The sequence below is a fragment of the Lepisosteus oculatus genome, chromosome 4 (genome assembly GCF_040954835.1).
Source record: "Lepisosteus oculatus isolate fLepOcu1 chromosome 4, fLepOcu1.hap2, whole genome shotgun sequence".
Lineage (NCBI taxonomy): Eukaryota > Metazoa > Chordata > Actinopteri > Semionotiformes > Lepisosteidae > Lepisosteus > Lepisosteus oculatus.
The window spans coordinates 43938405-43955187 of record NC_090699.1 but is presented as its reverse complement, the minus strand read 5'-3'; the positions used below and the strand labels follow the sequence as shown (position 1 = coordinate 43955187).

The following is a 16783-nucleotide window of genomic DNA, read 5'->3' as shown; positions in this document are numbered from 1 at the left end:
GGGATACAATACTATTGTAAGCCACTGCTATTCAATAGTACAAAACAGCACCCAGAAAAATCTTTTTCAACACTAATTCTAACAAAGTCTTGAAGGGGCCACACAGTGAAGAATTAAAATGTCCTTATTTCTCTCTTAAGAGAAATGACATGGATCAGACATCCGATGCGGTTTGAAGGCAGACTGGCCTCATGGCCTGAGAGAGAGCTGACCTTGCCGCTGCCCTCATGAAAGACGTCTGACCTCCAAGCCACAAATAGAGCAGACGTGTCAGAAGTGGAAGAGTTACATAATACATAGCAGCAAAAGATGAAAAGGTGACCCCGCAGTCTACATGGCTACAATGTCAACAATTCCAAGCGATTAGGTTTAAAATAGCTGCTACGTGTTCTTAATATCTCAGAATTGTGCCAAGGGGCCTCCCCAGTTTGAACCTCACAGGTTCAAGCCCGACCGAGACTGGGATTCCCCAGTTTTGGCTCACAATTGGCTAAGTGCTGCCGCAAGTGGTGGAACACTGACCCCTGCGGCCTCCTGGGAGCTTATGTAGTGAGGGTACGTGCCTCTCCTCTAAGATGCACCAGAGGTGCTGTGATGTGTTAAAAGTCAAACGGCACGAAAGTTCAGTTAAGTTTATTTGTCATACGCACAAGTGCAATGAAATGCTTATTTGCATGTGTGCTCCTATACAAAGGAGTCACCAAAACACAGAACAGCAGCAGCAACATCAACAAGTTAAATAACATCTAACTTAAAAAAGTCATTAAAACCATAAAAGGCCAGGTTAATTTTGTTGGCCTTTAGCACACTCGTCTTGAGAGCGAATCATGCACCAGGAAGAAAAGAAAGAAAGGTCCGGAAACAGCTCCATTACCTCCAGGGCCTTGGTGGAGGCCGGGGGCCGCTGCAGCTCCAGGGTGAACATGCCGGTACTGAAGGCCAGGTTGTGGTACTCGGGTCTCTCGCTCAGCACCGTCAGCAGGAAGGCCGCTTTGGAAAGGGTGTTGGTGGCCACCTGGGTCTGCCGGGTGGTTGACACCTTGCTTTTCTTGCCCTGTTGCGACACAGAGCAACACAAACACATGCAGCACACAGATCACCTTTAGGTTACAATGCTGGCATGTCTTTTGTTCAGTTACATACATTTCTATTTTCACTGACTTGAAAACAAAATCACAAAGTAATATAACTAAAACATCTGGGTAGACAACTAGAAGGTAGTGAAATATATAGGAACGCAAAGGTTCCTGAAAATAGTTTAACTCCTGGAGATTAAAAGCATGACAATAAAAATGTCCACAATTAATTATTCTGCTAGGTTTGACTAGGTAGGACACCCCCACCAGCTTTGTCATGAGCCTAGGACAAATGATACCCGACTGTGGGAATGCCAGCTTTAAGATCAGTTTAAAGGTATTTCACATAAATGTCGTCAAACACTAAATCCACACTGTACCAATTGAAGAAGGTCATTAGTCAAAAACAGCCCCTGGTGCTGCATTGGGCATCATTGTGCTATGCAGTAATGCCTAAACAGGTCTGCAGGAAACTGATGTGTACCATGCCACAATTTCCTACAATAAATGGCAGTCTATTTACACACTCACTGTACAAGACATCGCCTGCAGATTTCACCTCATTTTATGAGGCTCCTGCCAATTGCACCCCTACATTTGTCCCTCATTCAAAGTAATTGAGATCTTCTCTTGGCCTCTGTACATGACCTGAAGCATGCTGGGGTGTTATGTGCTTAATTAATGGAGTGAGCCACACCTGTATGGAAGATCTTCAAATGATGGTGCAGCTCATTTGACCAAGTATATCCATATTTTTGTCCAATACCTTTATAGATCAATATAAACAAGGTTTTCATCCAGCTAATGTGTAAATGGAGTAATTAAACAACTCAGATATCAGATCTCAGGCGGAGCCAACAGTCTCTGTAGCTTCATAGGTTGGAGATGACCACCCCTGTTCTGGACATTTTGGGCGCCTAGCTCGTCTTTCTGCCCTAGTGCTGTGTGCCAGCAGCAAGGTGACGGAATAAGCACCTTGGTCTGAGGCTGCTCCACTTTCAGGTCAGGAGGGTTGGCCAGCAGATCTCCAGCCAGCTCCACAGCCAGCCGGCAAGCCTCGTTACTGTAGCCATGGGCGTGGAGAGCCTCCGCACAGGCAAACAATACCTGGAACAAAGAGACACTCCAATGTCACTACTCTTACATAGCTTAAAACAACAAAAACATGTCAACATCGGAAAAAAAAACTTTCACACTGCTGTAATCACGCCTTGGGAAATAAAAGCAAGTAACTCACATTGGTTGATGACAATTCTAAGCCCTTTTAGACATGTTGTATGTAAAACGGCTTCAGGAAGTCCTACTAAACCTTGCACAATGGCACAGAATCATACCAAGCATTCTAAATGTGACTACATCACCCAAACTGCAGAACCGGTGGATTGACCAGCCCAGAGGAATCAGAAGAGAAATACACTTTCCTTGAGCTGAAAACAACAGTGATCTATTACCTCTGGAAAATATAAACTATGGGCACCTGCAATAGAGGTGTCTACCTGCACTATGCCACCAATTCCAGTGGTAACCTTAACATCTAACTGGTAGATATAAACGATTTTCAGGATATTTACAATCTTGAGATGGCTTTGAAAAGTTTTTTTGGACAGCGTACAAAATTAGAAAACTGTTTTTTTTGTTTTAGTTAAAAGGAAAAAAACTAAATTACATGCCCCATATATTACTGTTATCTTAAGACCACTTAAACATTGTGGTCAAAAACTAGTGGAAAGATCTTATTTATCCTGTTTTCAAAACATCTCACATGAATGGCTAATGCTTCCTCAGAGGTGACTGCTGCACCTCTGAGGAACCTTACTACAGCACCTTACTACAGACAGACCTCTGACGTATTTAAAGGAACATGTCCAAAACGGGGGCATTCTCCAGCATCTGACATTTTCATACCTCCTTACACGAGCATCTGTGTTAATTCTAGGCCAAGACTAGGCCTAGGCCAAACCCCCCAGATGCTCCTGCTTGAGTCTACTCTCTATTGTCTGATGTTCTATTGCTCACAATCCCTCTGTAAAGGGATTCCCTCTGCTTGGGTTTATACGGAAGGACTCCGTAAAGGCAATGCCTCCTTTGCCTTACCTCCATGCGCCCCTCCTGCTCCAGCGGTTTGATCCCTGCAAAGATGTCCGGCTCCTCTTCAGGATTGCCGTCAGGGGCTCCTCGCTCACCCCCCTCCTCCGAGGCCGCGCTGATGTAGTACGCCTGGTAATCATCCTCCCCTCCTGCAGCAGCCTCCAAGGCAGGGGCCCCCTTCGCTCGGTCTGCTTCCTCCTCCTGGCGACTTCTGGGTGGCTTGGCAGAGGCGCCGGCGGCGGCGTGTTGGCCGTCCTCGATGGGGTCCTCGCTCCCGTCCTCTTCCATCTCCACTTCGACCTCCTTCTCCAGAGCCACCTCCAGCTCAGCCTCCTTCTGCAGAGCCACAGCCGCGCCCTCTTGAGAGCAGCGGGCTAAGGCCTCTGCAGCCGGGGTAGCGTGGGGCACCCTCGATGCCTCAAAAGGGGGCTCCTTGGGGCTGTTGCAACTGCCGTACTTTCGGGGCTCTCTCAGCAAGGGGCTCGGGGCAGGCAGCATTTCAGGTGGGGGAGGAAGGAAGTCAAAGGTGTTGCTGGCTTCCGCGCCCAGTGCCAGGCTGGACCCGTCATCCATGCTGAGCTCGGCCAGGTCTGGCTCCAGGGAGCTGTCTTCACTGCTGGTCCGGCGCTTGCTGCTCCCGTGTTTGCTGCCAGCGCTCATGGTGCCACCGCAAGTTTTGCCTCCTTGGGCGAGCTTGGCTTTGCCACCAACGGAGGCAGATCCGCCGCTGCTCGACTTGTACATACCTTTGCTGTCATCCAAAGATAAGGATACCGCCCCCCCCAGTCTAGTTCCCAGCACCAGTACCCCACTGCCGCCCCCTGAGGGCAGTCCTTTCCTTTTGCCGACGATGTTCTCTTTGGGCCTGACGGCCGCTTCCTGTTGAGGGGGATGAGTGATGCGGGTCTTGTACTCAGAGCTGGCCCCGCCCTCCGCCACGCCCACTCGGCCGGTCCCCCCACCCAGCTCTTGGGGATCCCCCAGCCCGGCCCTCCCTCCCCGCTGCTGCTGCACTGCCCTGGCCCAGCAGAAGGAGGCACTTTTTTTGTCAGAACTACAGTAAGTAATGCCGGCCAAGGGATAGGCCACCTCCCAGCTGAAGTAACAGGACTCCACGGCTGGTTTGAAACCCTGGAACAGCTTGTCCAGAGACTTGCGGTGCTGCCCACGCTTGACAATCTCTATCACCTTCAGGTGCCATTGCTTTAGCTGGGCACACAGCTCCCAGCGTCTAGAGACAGAGAGAGACCAAAAGATCAGCAGGTGACCATACCCATCCCTTCTGTCTAATGACTGTACACTTGGCAACCATTGCTGGACAAATGCAAGCAGGCAAAGTAACTGATGCGACAAGATAAGCAAGACCGTTCGTGATATCTGGCAGAGAGAGTTAGCAAGGCTATGGGTAATAAGGTACACATCACAACGATCAACCCAGAATTACTAATGGGCAAAAAATAAAGTTGCTTTCTAATACGTCTTACTATGAAATATTAAGTAATATTGCCGATGGCAGAAACTCTACAAATGTCACGATGGAACATTTTTCACTAAAACGTATGTCAGCTATCCAAAATTAAAGCCAGATTTGTCTGACCAGCTAAGTAAGGCAAAACCATTTTGATGAGATGCATTTAAGGAACATAAGATGGCTGCAGAAAGCACTACAAGTGGATCTCAAGTTACTTCCGGGATGCAAGTCTAGGGCCGGTAGTGATAACGCACCCGAGACTGCTGTCTCAATATCCTTGCTGTCAAAGCTAGCGGCGCTGTGAAAGCCTCTTCCTGAGTGTGTGCACGTACCTCTGAGGGTTCATGGTGGGATCGAGCACAGCCAGCCGCCAAAGCACCACCATCTCGTCGCACATGCTGGCACAGGCATGGGCTGCCACCTCCGACTGCCCGTTGCTCCGGCCCGTGTGCCCACTGGCGCTGCTGTGAGAGGCGGACGTGCGAACGCTGTACCACCAACCAATAATCTGGGGGGTGGGGAGTATCCGGTCAAACACACAGCTCCAAGGTAGAGCATCGGTCGGTACGTCCCAAAGGACACTCAAGAGACACTTAAACAAATGTGCACATTTTGTAGGCTGTAACATGCTGCATATTAATTCTTACCTTTAATTATTCTATTAATGCAACAATACCTCACCACATTCAAGTATCTGTATCACTGAACAACTTACATAAAAAATATCACATTAAGATTCCCCGTACGAGTTCACTGATGACAGACTATTTTAACACTGTGGCAAACTGTGTCTGTGCTTGGTGTGGGAGTAGGATAGTGTCACTACAGTAGATGCCTTCATTTCAGCATGTCTACATGCGTGCCCAGGTATGGATCTGTGCGTGCTGCACCTGCTCGTAAGTGAGGCACTGCTCAGTCAGGATCTCCAGCAGCGGCGCAGCGTTGCTGTCTCTTCTCTTGAACATCTCTCGGACGATGGACAGCAGGTTCCAGATTCCCTCCGGCTCTCGGCCTCTTAGAGGTCTCAGCAGGCAGGCCCACTCTGCAGCGGCTGGGGGCTCGGTGGAGGACAAATACATGGAGTTCACGTCACTGTGGAGAGACACCAGGTCACATACAAGGAGGTGCGCCTCATCTGACAACGGCTACCCTATCTGCGCTCCCCTAACGCTCCTGAAGTTCACGCTTGTTCTGCTTGGAATCTGCAGCTAAGCTTTACTGTCCAAAAAGCAAAACTCACTTGAGTCTGCTGCTGTTTCTCATCCAGCCCCTGGGAGAGGCAGGAGCCATTCAGGCATTAGAGGTTTCTGCACAAGAGCAGGAATCCGCAGACTCCAGTGCGCCTTGTAAAAGTCTCCGCGGGAGCCTAGCTGTGCTTTTAAACTACACAGAGATCAGACCTTACCAGCCAGTGCCAGTGGCAATCAATACACTTTCAGCCAGAGAAGGCAGGAACCTTCACTGTATGTGATGAACAATCATGTAGTGGCACCTACAGCGCAGGCAACTCAATTACATAAAATGTTTTCAGAACCAAATAATGTTTCGAGTGTTTTCAAGTCCTGAACTGACAAGTGATTTTCTTTTCCGTGAGACTGCTGTCTGGTTCACTGTTCTGGCACACATCTCACCTGAAGACAACAGGCGAAGGCCCGCAGAACTTGTGCAACGTCTTCTTGATGTTATCGCTGAGTGTCGATTCGTCCAAATACCAGGTGCTCTGGTCAGAAGCGGACGGGCCCGCGGTAGGATCTGGACAGATACACAATTACGTTTCACTCAGTGAGTTACCTGCCATTTCAGTCTAAAATTACAGAAAGATCTTCTGTAAATCTCATGGCGGCTGAAACCAGAATGTCCGTTATGAGGTTGCAAATCAAGTTAAAACACTGATGTGGTGCACACATGAACTAATGTCACTGAAATGATTATAGTAAGATACCTTTCTGCCTTGACACTGAAATAAAACAGCAGTAATAAAATCCAAAACCCAAAAAAGGAGCACAAGCTATAACTGAAAGCACTATGCTTGAACTACTACAACTGGCAATGTGATTTCGAGGATTCTCGTTTTAATATGGCAAAACTCTGTAGAAGCCTGTTAAAAAAGGCTCACAAATTTGTTGAAGTATTAGTTTTTAAACAGTAGGTGCTCATCTTATCAGAGAGGAGTGTGAGGATGTGAGTGAAGGCTGTACCTGGGGCTCCACAGACAGTGTTAATGGCTGTGGACTGAGATGACAGCAGCTCATCCAACAGGCGTTGGGCAGTGGGCAGGATCTGGAAGACATAACAGGACAGCCTGCTCACAGACACAGGCTTCTGATTTTAGCTCCACTCAATCTCTTAATTATTGAGGTCGATCATACCCTTTAACTCCAGTTTGCTTAATCTCTAGTTTAAATGCTTGAAAATACTATTTCATTCTGAAATTAGGATTAACACTTTACCAGCCACCTTTAAAAACAATTAATGTAAAGAGCAGGAGCTTGTATCTTCTTGAACCCATACAGAATATTAATGAAGTTTTAGCTGTACTGATGCATCCTTAAATTGTACCTTGAGAAGAGTAGTGAAAAACAGTTTGAAAAAAGGGACATACTAAAGAAAATAATTTGATGAAGGGTTCTCAATGAGCCTGAGTAAGAGCTCAGCTGGAATGAAAACCAGACTAGGTACTGGTTGATCTGTCGGAAGGGGAGAGCTGTCCAGTCTTACCTGCTGGGGCAGTTCACTGATGAGGTACTGGGCGAACTTCTGCAGCTGGTCCCTCTGCAACCTGGACAGCGATTCGGACACTGGGGCTCGCAGACACACCGCCGACGCCTGAGGGCCAGGAGGAAAGCATCAGTACTGCCTGTCAGTCACACCTTCCTCTTCAAATGGAGAAGAACAGTATGCAGTTTGTTCAAGTGATATCTAATGAGCAAACAAGGCCCTTACAAAACTAGGTCTCACTGAATATTGCAACCTGCATATAATTTAAATAATCAGATATTTCACTGTTACGCCACCAATCAGAAAGACGATCAGTATGCTTGAGCAAATTGAGATTTATTAAACAGTGCAAATTTGCCAAGTTGAAATATTGGTAATTGGGGAAAAAAAAGTTAAAAAAGGAAACTCCTTCAAATATTTCTTTTGCAGAAGAAATGTTTCATCATGCACTGTCAAAGCTAGGAAGCATTTTAAGATCTACATATGCATCTGGCTACAGTAGAATCTAAATATACATGTATGATTAAAGACTGATTTGATTTTTACAGTTTCCTTATTACATGAACTTTCATTATGAAAGTGTACTTTTATAATTCCAGAATTTGCACAGGGTTTACATGATAAAAAATGTATTATGCTTCTATTTCATTATTAGTTGGACTACAGATGACAGGATCACTCTCGCCCTAATTGAGTCTTCAAAGCATCCATTCACTCTCAGTAAGCTGCTTATCTTGCTGAGGGACACCCTGAGCCGAAGCCTATCACGAAGGCTCAGGAGGCACATGGGAGGCACGTGACAGCCCCCCCCTCTCCACCCCGACGGGATACCAGACCACTGCAGGAATTCTCTGCAGCCGCCATTGAGCCTTAGCCAGCAGGGCTGTGGAAAGGGGGAGGGAACTGCAGAACTTGGCACAACTCTTCCCCTCAAAAAATATTTAGGAGGACGTGCAAACTCCACACAGACACCCATGGTCAGAACTAGACTGAGGAGCTGCGAATCAATGGCACTAACTGCCTAGCCTCCAATGCTGCCCATTTCAAAGCATTCTGACTTAAGAGACAACTCAGCTGAACTCGTGTTCAGATTTATCCTTTTCATTATGGCAACATAGGAAAGACTAACAGTGGGGTCACCGGCAATCGCCGGCGGTGGCCAGACTCTGTGGTCATCAACAGAAATGGCTCTAGCAACAGTCCTCAAGCTGAAAACGTCGGATCTAGGGTCAGGACTAAATGCATAATTTGTAGCCACACAAAGGCACTTAGAAGACAACAGCTTCTGCAGAACTCCAAGACAACACTGTCTCTCAGCTTCCCCTGAAAGTGGAAAAATGCTGAAAATGGCAAAGAATGCAGATCCTTGAAAGGTAAGACTCTTATGCTGGCACCGAGATGCGGCTCAGATGATTTACTATATAGACTGAATAGCTACACCCTCTCAGGTGTCCAGCTGTCAGGAAAGTACATTACCACAAAATCACTGAGAGGCAGACACTTACTGAAACTACAATTTAGAGCTTTCCCCACCAATGTGCAGCCAGTATTTAGACTTCATTCACACCAGCACAAGACACTTAGGACACTTCCCCTGAATTAAATGCTGAAAACACAAAACCCTTAGTTTTTACCTGCCATAATTGTTAGCTGTGTTATATAAATGATATGGATGCATTCTGGATTATGTATTTGGAGAAACAATGTTGATGTAATTGTTAAAAAGCATATACTGAGATACTATTCACACGCAAAAATGTAATTAAGTTTTCTCCAACCTTTCAATAGTGGCATGCCAAGAGTTAACTTCCTCACTTCAATGACTGGATCTATGTGCCACTGATACTTTAACATCAATAATAGTCCTACTTGCATTTTAGCAGCGTCATTAAAAAATAAAGACGCCGATCTGAGGGTTTAGCACAACCCTTGCCCTTGCTGGGTTCTCCAATCTCAGGCCAATAGTTTGGTGCTTAAAGCAGAGCACAAACCTCTGTGTGTTCTGTTGTTAACTTAAGAACTGACTTCATACGTGCAAATATCTGCTCCCAGAGGAATGCAGATCCAAATGGTAAGAGCAGTGAAAAACCCAAGTCAAAAGTCAAATTTCACAAGCAGGGACTTTCAACAGGTCACAAGAGAGACCCTGTGAGCTCTCTTGGCAGCCTCCAATAGGTGCCACTGAGCTAGAATCCTAAGCTTCAAGGCCCATTAAGTCTGAGCATTGTAATTCAACAAATAAAATAACACATTTTAAAATCCTCAACAACCCCTTCACCGTCACACTGTTAAATCCACAAGAGTGCCTGGTTTGAGTAGAAAGGAGAAGATTAGGCAAAAACACTAAAAAAAGAATTTTAATTACATTAAAGGTTAACTAAATATTTCATTCCATTCCTAGAACACTTTATGCCATTTCACTTAGTCATCTCTCCACCCATCTCGTTGACACAGGTAAGCCTTTTAATATGGAGACTCTTTTTTAGGCAAATCGTCAAACAGCACATTTGAACAACTGTAAAACGCCATTTATATATTTCTCATCTGTCAACGGCTTTACATGTTCCACAAAACATTGTGCTTTTTGTAATTTCTCTCTGTGGCTTGATTTTTGTTGACGCTGTCAAGACACGGCTCTGATTTCTATATCTCACTATGGCCCACAGGACAGACTCAGCCTGGTCCGCCTCATCCTACAGGTGTTTCCTGTGCTTTGTCTGAAAATGTCATTGGATGCTGGATGTGTGAATAATGATTAAATTACTTATTTAATCATTATAAGTAGAAGATTGAATCGTTCTTTTAATGTCAAAGAGCTGTCATTGGGAAGCATAATTTAGAGATTGAGAGCAGTCAAGAATACTTTTTGATTTTTATTTTCTTGACAGCAATTCCTAGAGCCAAGGAAATAATCAATACTGCTCTAATCATGTTATGTTTATAAAGCAAATAATCCTCTAATCAGCAATAAGCAGAAATTAACATTTACTGCCTGCGAGACATCAGATGAAATGGGGTTTAACATGGGTATTCTAAATGCTCAGAGGCATTTATCAAGTCATTTCAGTCATCTATTATCAGCAATAATGCAAGGAATCAGCGTTTTGAGCGAAAGGCAAATTCCAGAACATTCAGAAAAGGTAACACTTCTTTACACAGGGGATTGAGAGAGCCTGGAGACAGGTACACAGCTACATGGCTGAATCCAGCTCTCTGGAATCCTTTTTAAAAATGACAATGAAATTCTTGGGTCATGAAGCGACTAGTAACAAAACAAACGTGTTTTGAATGGCTGTCGTTTATATCTCTTAAGTTCACAGTTCACACAAACAAACTAGAACCTTTTATACTAGCACATCCACATATTCAGGAAAGGAGAAGTGATGGTCACGAACCCTTAATTACCATTCACATGAAAAGCAATTGAAAGAAAATTTGCAATTGTTCAAGGTTTTTTAGCAATTGTGTGCAGACCAACATCAAAACAAAATGAAAGCATTGCAAACACAAGCATATGTGGCAAACAAGGTCTTCCTTTTGAATTCATCTGCAAATCTCAAGCTTCTTCCTTTCCTAACCAATAATCAAATTACTTCATTTGCATAATTCACGCCAGTATTTAAAAAGAAGTAAAACATCTTCAAGCAAAAGAGAGCAAAGCAAGATAAAGCTGTAGGAAACTTGTTTACCCAGACTTTCAGTGCATTCAACAGGCACTTAACCATTATGATTGGTCAACGGTAAAAAGTGGTAACATACCTCAAAAATAAGAGTGCGGAGTACTGATAGTGGAGCGCTGATAGTCTAGGCTCCATACAATGACCCTGCTGTCCCGAATCCTGCTGGTTTAGCGCCAATGGATTTCGAAGGGTGGGAGTCCAGGTTCCCTTTTCCTTGACTTATGCAATAGAAACACCTGAGAGCTGCCACCTGACTGTGAGCTTGCAGCAAAATCCCGAGAGGCACACCATTCACCTAATTACATCGAAAGGTACCAACTGATGCATAAATGATAATAATAATAATAATAATAATAATAATAATAATAATTGCTTACACTTGTATAGCGCTTTTCTGGACACTTCCCTCACAGCACAAAACAGGTCATTAGGACACCCCTCCACCACGACCAGTGTGCAGCCTCACCTGCATGATGCGACAGCAGCCATAGTGCGCCAGAACGCTCACCACTCATCAGCTATCAGTAGGGAGGAGAACAAAATGATGAAGCCAGTTCATAGATGGGGATTATTAGGAGGCCATGATTGGTAAGGGCCAATGGGAAATTTGGCCAGGACGCCAGGGTTACACCCCTTAACTTTTCGAGAAATGCCCTGGGATTTTTAATGACCACAGAGAGTCAGGACCTCGGTTTTATATCTCATCTGAAGGATGGCACCTTTTTACAGTAGTGTCCCTGTCACTATACTGGGGCATTGGGACCCACACAGACCAGAGGGTGAGGGCCCCTACTGGCCCCACTAATACCTCTTCCAGCAGCAAGAAGATTATCTCTGAATGGGAAAGAGCAAGATGAGGCAGACTAATAAACTTGTGATAGTGCTATTAGCATCCAAGACTGCGGAGAAATAAAAGGGTATTTTGATGGTTAACGACACTGAAATTAGGGTAAAACATCCTGTGTCAAAAACCTAATGTATTTCCAAATATACCACTTTCTTCTCACTAAGTCTGTCTAGGATTTACTGACACAACAGGGACCACCAGAGGAAATATAACAAGCTCTCTGAAGCAGCAGGAAGCAATAGCTGTTTTAATAGTGGTGCCATGCAGACATTTCCTTTATCCAAAAGGATATTTGACCATTTTTCCCCCGTAAGAGTTAATGGAGCTGTAGAAGAGCAATCCATCATCCACACACACACAGAAAAGAAAGATTCAAGCAGCTCAACTCCTCCAGTGTAGTCAAACGTTCAAAGCTGAAAACCTCCCAGAAATCCCTATATTGAAGCCTTAACAAAACGGATAGCAGCAGCGATAAGGTTTTATCTGCATTATAATCTGCAGATTTTAAGTCTCTCCCATTCTGACGCCCTTTGGAAGTAACACCTTGCGATGGAGCTTTAGAATTTTCACCCAGCTCATATCAAATCTTGCAAGTCCTTCAATACTTTCAAATCTGGTCTTAAAGATTCTTATAAAAGCATTTAATTCTGCTGGATTTACAGGTTTCATTTTAATTATGCCTTTTAATTGAGATGATGCATTTTGAAAGGTGCTATACGAAAGATTATGTTGTTTGCAGCTCAGTTATCACCCACTTAGCAGTAAAAGATTAGTCAGCTGGGACCTTGAAGCTCACCAAATGAAATTAATGGCATAAAGAACAAACTTTTTACATGACTGTCAGTTGTGATGAGTGCAAGATCATTCTGAATTCTAGTTTAATTCTATAACTAGCAAATTAAATTTAAGATTCTCAGCACATTTTCAATTATTACAGTCCTTACAGTTATCAGCAGACTGTTGGACGTGATATGTAAACTCTGTCTGCCCCAGATGATGGAGGGGAATTTCTCTGTGAGTAGCTGCGAAGATAAACATGCAGATAAGTCCCTGGTGAAAACCACACTGCGCCTTCACAACACTGACACCAAAAGGGCAAGCTAAATTCAGACACTGAGACCCACACACACCGTTTTTACACCAATAAACAGCTCTCAGGCTCTTTCTGTACAGCCTCCTACAATAAAAAAACATTTTGAAGGCACCAGCAAAAATGAGTGAGAAACTTAATAATTTTCTTGAATATTCAGACTTTGACAATTTCCATTGCCATGGCCATACACAAACTTTGGGACAAGAGGACCCCTACCAAATTACTCAAAATATCATTAGTTCAGTTTAAGTCTAGAATTAAGTACAGTGATTTTTTCCCCAACATTAAATGTAATAGGAATAAATTCACAATAAAGTCAATTTGTCAATTTCAAGGAACAGTTTTTATTCACTTCAACTCCTTCCACAGAGGCATGTACATCAGAAATGCATACAAACTATAAGACCATAAAGAGAACTCCATATGTAACATACACACTATGTGAGCTTCTAAGGAACAGCAGTGCAATAAAACCTGTGCTTTGTATAACTTGGGTTTAACTATGGGCTTTCTCCACATGTCTTCCTGAAAGGAACATAAGCCTTTTAAAAGCAGCTGTTAGCAAAAAGGTGTTTTATATGGCAGCCACACTATATTGCTGAAACAACGTTGTCAAGGGGTCAGCTGTGCTATTTCAATTTCGGTGTTGGAGACCACTTTATGAATGGCCCTGACATAACAAGAAGGAACAAGCCCTAAGTGCCACAGAGCCAGCACACATTATAAAAGGTGTTTGATGTGCTTGGACCTGCAGTTTGGGTAGCAGAATGGGTTTTTTTTCTACATTTCTACAGTTTTGGGGTTTTTTTGCAAAGCTTTTACGTTTTTTAAAGCTTTTTTATTTCACTTTTCACCCATAAAAGTGTTCAGATGGAGCACTGAAGCTTTGCTTTGGAATTAAACAAAAGGGGGACATCTTTGGAATACTTTCGCAAGGTACTGTATTTCCTCAAAAAAAGCAATATAAACAGATAGCTGACTGCTATATCCCAAACCAGCCCAGATGTGAACTTGGACAAGTGCATCCAAGGTGAGCAATGTTATTCCAAAAAGTGTTTTGCTTTTCTTGGGACAAACTGGATTCAACCTAAGGACACTGGTTTAATGACCACAGGTTTAGGATATATACAGAACAAGTAACCACACAGGACAATTCTAAATCTAAATTCCAGTTGTTTGCTAACATTTGTGCAGTGGAACTCCTTCATAATTGCATAATTGCAGCACAGTATTGAAATCATGCTACAGCTGTGAGCACCTATTTACTTTACAGCTGACCTAGTGGTTTCAGTACCTCAGGTAAAGGTAATGACAGTCCTTTGTACCTCAAAAAGGTCACAGAAAAATACAAATGGCTGAAAACTGCATGTACAAAACAGATCTTTCAGAGTTATATGAACTCTGAAGACTGCATTCCTATTTTATTATATAAATAACTGATAAATGTAGCACATTTTCAATGTTGTCCTTGAGTCATTTTCAGCAGTTACAAGAGAATAGTGAACTTAAATGATAGACGCACACAAGTTCCCACTATCTCAGCTTTAATTTTGACAAAGGACTGAGAAAGAAATGACTCCTAAGAATTACAACTATTTTTTTTCATTCTAACTGCAGAAGCAGCTGGTGTGAGGGGGCAGTTGGTGGTAGTTAATTTTCAAAAATCCCCCCTTTATACACATTTCAGACAGACAAGAGAAACTGTTACAAATGTGTGAATAACAAGACGGGATTCCCTGGTTTTGCCTTCAATTGTAAGCTGTATATTATCTTCACTATCACTCATTTTGACAAACAGTAAAACAGCACTACACGTCTGAAATACCCAGGTCAAATTGCGCATTAAGTAGGGAAACATATTATATTTTAGTATATCAAAGTTATGTTTAACTACAATTTCACATTTTATAATAATGCCTTAGCACAGGGTCATCTTAATCACCCACAGTAAACAATTAGAGTAAGTCTACTAAGAAACTGAATTTATTATAATTACACAGCTTGAAAAACTGCAGGCTTGGTCAGTAGTAAGAATCCTTAAAATACGCAGAGAGGTTTTTATATTCACTTATGCTAAAAAATTGTGGTCCACTTATTAGCAACTGGTACTAAAAACACATTAGCTTATTTGCATGAAATAAGATTGATTCCTTCCCTTTAAAAAGCGACAACGGTCAGTCGGAGAGATGCGTAAAGGAGAAAATTCTCAGAAAACAAGCAGTCTCATTATCAATTCTCTGATAATGAGCAGGCAGCTTTCTTTTACCAGTTGCCACTGCTTAAACTACCGCAATTATTATTATGGAAAAAGAAATGGAAGAAAGAGTGCATTGTAGGATTTAAATAAACCTAAGAGAAAATGAGGAACTTTTGTCTCAAAATGGAGTCAAATTTGTCAAAATGTCTGAAAATGAAATATTTCATACCCATTTTACTGAAAAGAGAAACCTCAAATTTCATAATTGAATCAAACTCAACAGCGTAATCAAAGGTACTGTGAGGAGGAGAATATGTGATTCCAACTGAAGAAGGTACAACTTGGCGGCCTGCAGCTAACGCAAGAGGCTACAGTGCACCGAAGAGGAACCTGCTGCCCACAATGCTCTTTGATGTGGCCGGAAGCCTGATCCCAACAGACAGTTGAAAGCGCCCATACAGAGCTCATACCAGGGCTGTGCAGAGCCTGTACACCCACATATCAGGACTGTGCAGAGCTGCAGCTCCACCCTAACACAACGAACTCTGCAGCACAGAAATCACACAGCCCCAGACCCCATCACACAGCCCTAACACACTGAGCTCTGGGAAACACACACTCACACAGCCCTACCACAAAACTCTGGAGCATATACACCAACAGCTCTAACACGTGTAGCACTGACCACATAATACAGGCAATTGTTAACTCTAAACATATCTACTGTGATTTTAACAGTAATCTGTATAAAAAAAACAAATGATCATTTCCAGACCCATTTTTTTTTTTACTTCTCTAATGCAGATTTTATGTAACATGAACTTTATAATGGAATAAAAAGGTTCTAAATGCTATTTCCAGTTTAGGTCAGTAAGTCCCTCTAAGACATGGGAGTGAAATGACTAATTGTAAATGGTTGGTAGGTGGAGGCACAAGGGGCTGAACGACAGATATAGCAAAGAAGTACCAAAGCATCCAAGGAACCACAGAAAATCTCAATGACCAATATGAGCGTGCACGTGCATACACACTCACGCATATAATAAAAAGAGCACTTAGATCGATTGGATCGTACCACCTTGTAGCCGTTATCCGACACTCGCTAACACTAGCAGTGCTGTCTGTGTCAGGTTCAGCAGCAGAGCTCGTGTCGGTGGCCGACGTATCTCAACGGGTGTGCGTGATCTATCAGAGCTGGCGCCGGTACTCTTGGCATCTATTCCTTCCAGCCATGACATAATACCTGATTTTGAAGAGGTATTCATTTCCAATCATTTGTTCTCTTGGCGAATGTGGCGCTAAGCTGTGTCTCCGAAAGCTCGAGATGAGTATGAACACTCAAGTATTTGCGTGCGCTGTATCGATGTAGTTAAGTACGTAGGCTGCGTATTTGACAAACTAATTTTATTAAAATAGAAAATGTGAAAACCCGTCTCAAGCTGTCTGAAACGGATGAAGTCAATTACAGATTAAAAATTGAATAATGAAAAATAATGTACATTTTTAAATCCCAATTTTTCAGCACACACAACAAATTTCCAGGGTCATCTGGCATACCACCCGGGGGTGCTCCGCTACCACCAGTGGTTCACATACCACAGTTTGAGAACCAC

At 43.4% G+C, this 16783-nt stretch overlaps 1 protein-coding gene across 3 annotated transcripts in view; it reads right to left on the bottom strand.

The window, feature by feature from the left end:
- zswim8 (zinc finger, SWIM-type containing 8) overlaps positions 1 to 16783 on the bottom strand; it is a 51546-nt gene that overhangs the window by 15517 nt on the left and 19246 nt on the right. For all 3 annotated transcript variants that reach the window (XM_015347832.2, XM_015347831.2, XM_006630883.3), the window contains exons 5-12: positions 7354 to 7461; positions 6834 to 6915; positions 6267 to 6387; positions 5526 to 5727; positions 4968 to 5143; positions 3171 to 4395; positions 2052 to 2183; positions 875 to 1054 (exon numbers count right to left, since the gene is read on the bottom strand). In XM_015347832.2, coding sequence (XP_015203318.2) covers positions 875 to 1054; positions 2052 to 2183; positions 3171 to 4395; positions 4968 to 5143; positions 5526 to 5727; positions 6267 to 6387; positions 6834 to 6915; positions 7354 to 7461 — 2226 coding nt within the window. The remainder of the gene's footprint in view (positions 1 to 874; positions 1055 to 2051; positions 2184 to 3170; positions 4396 to 4967; positions 5144 to 5525; positions 5728 to 6266; positions 6388 to 6833; positions 6916 to 7353; positions 7462 to 16783) is intronic.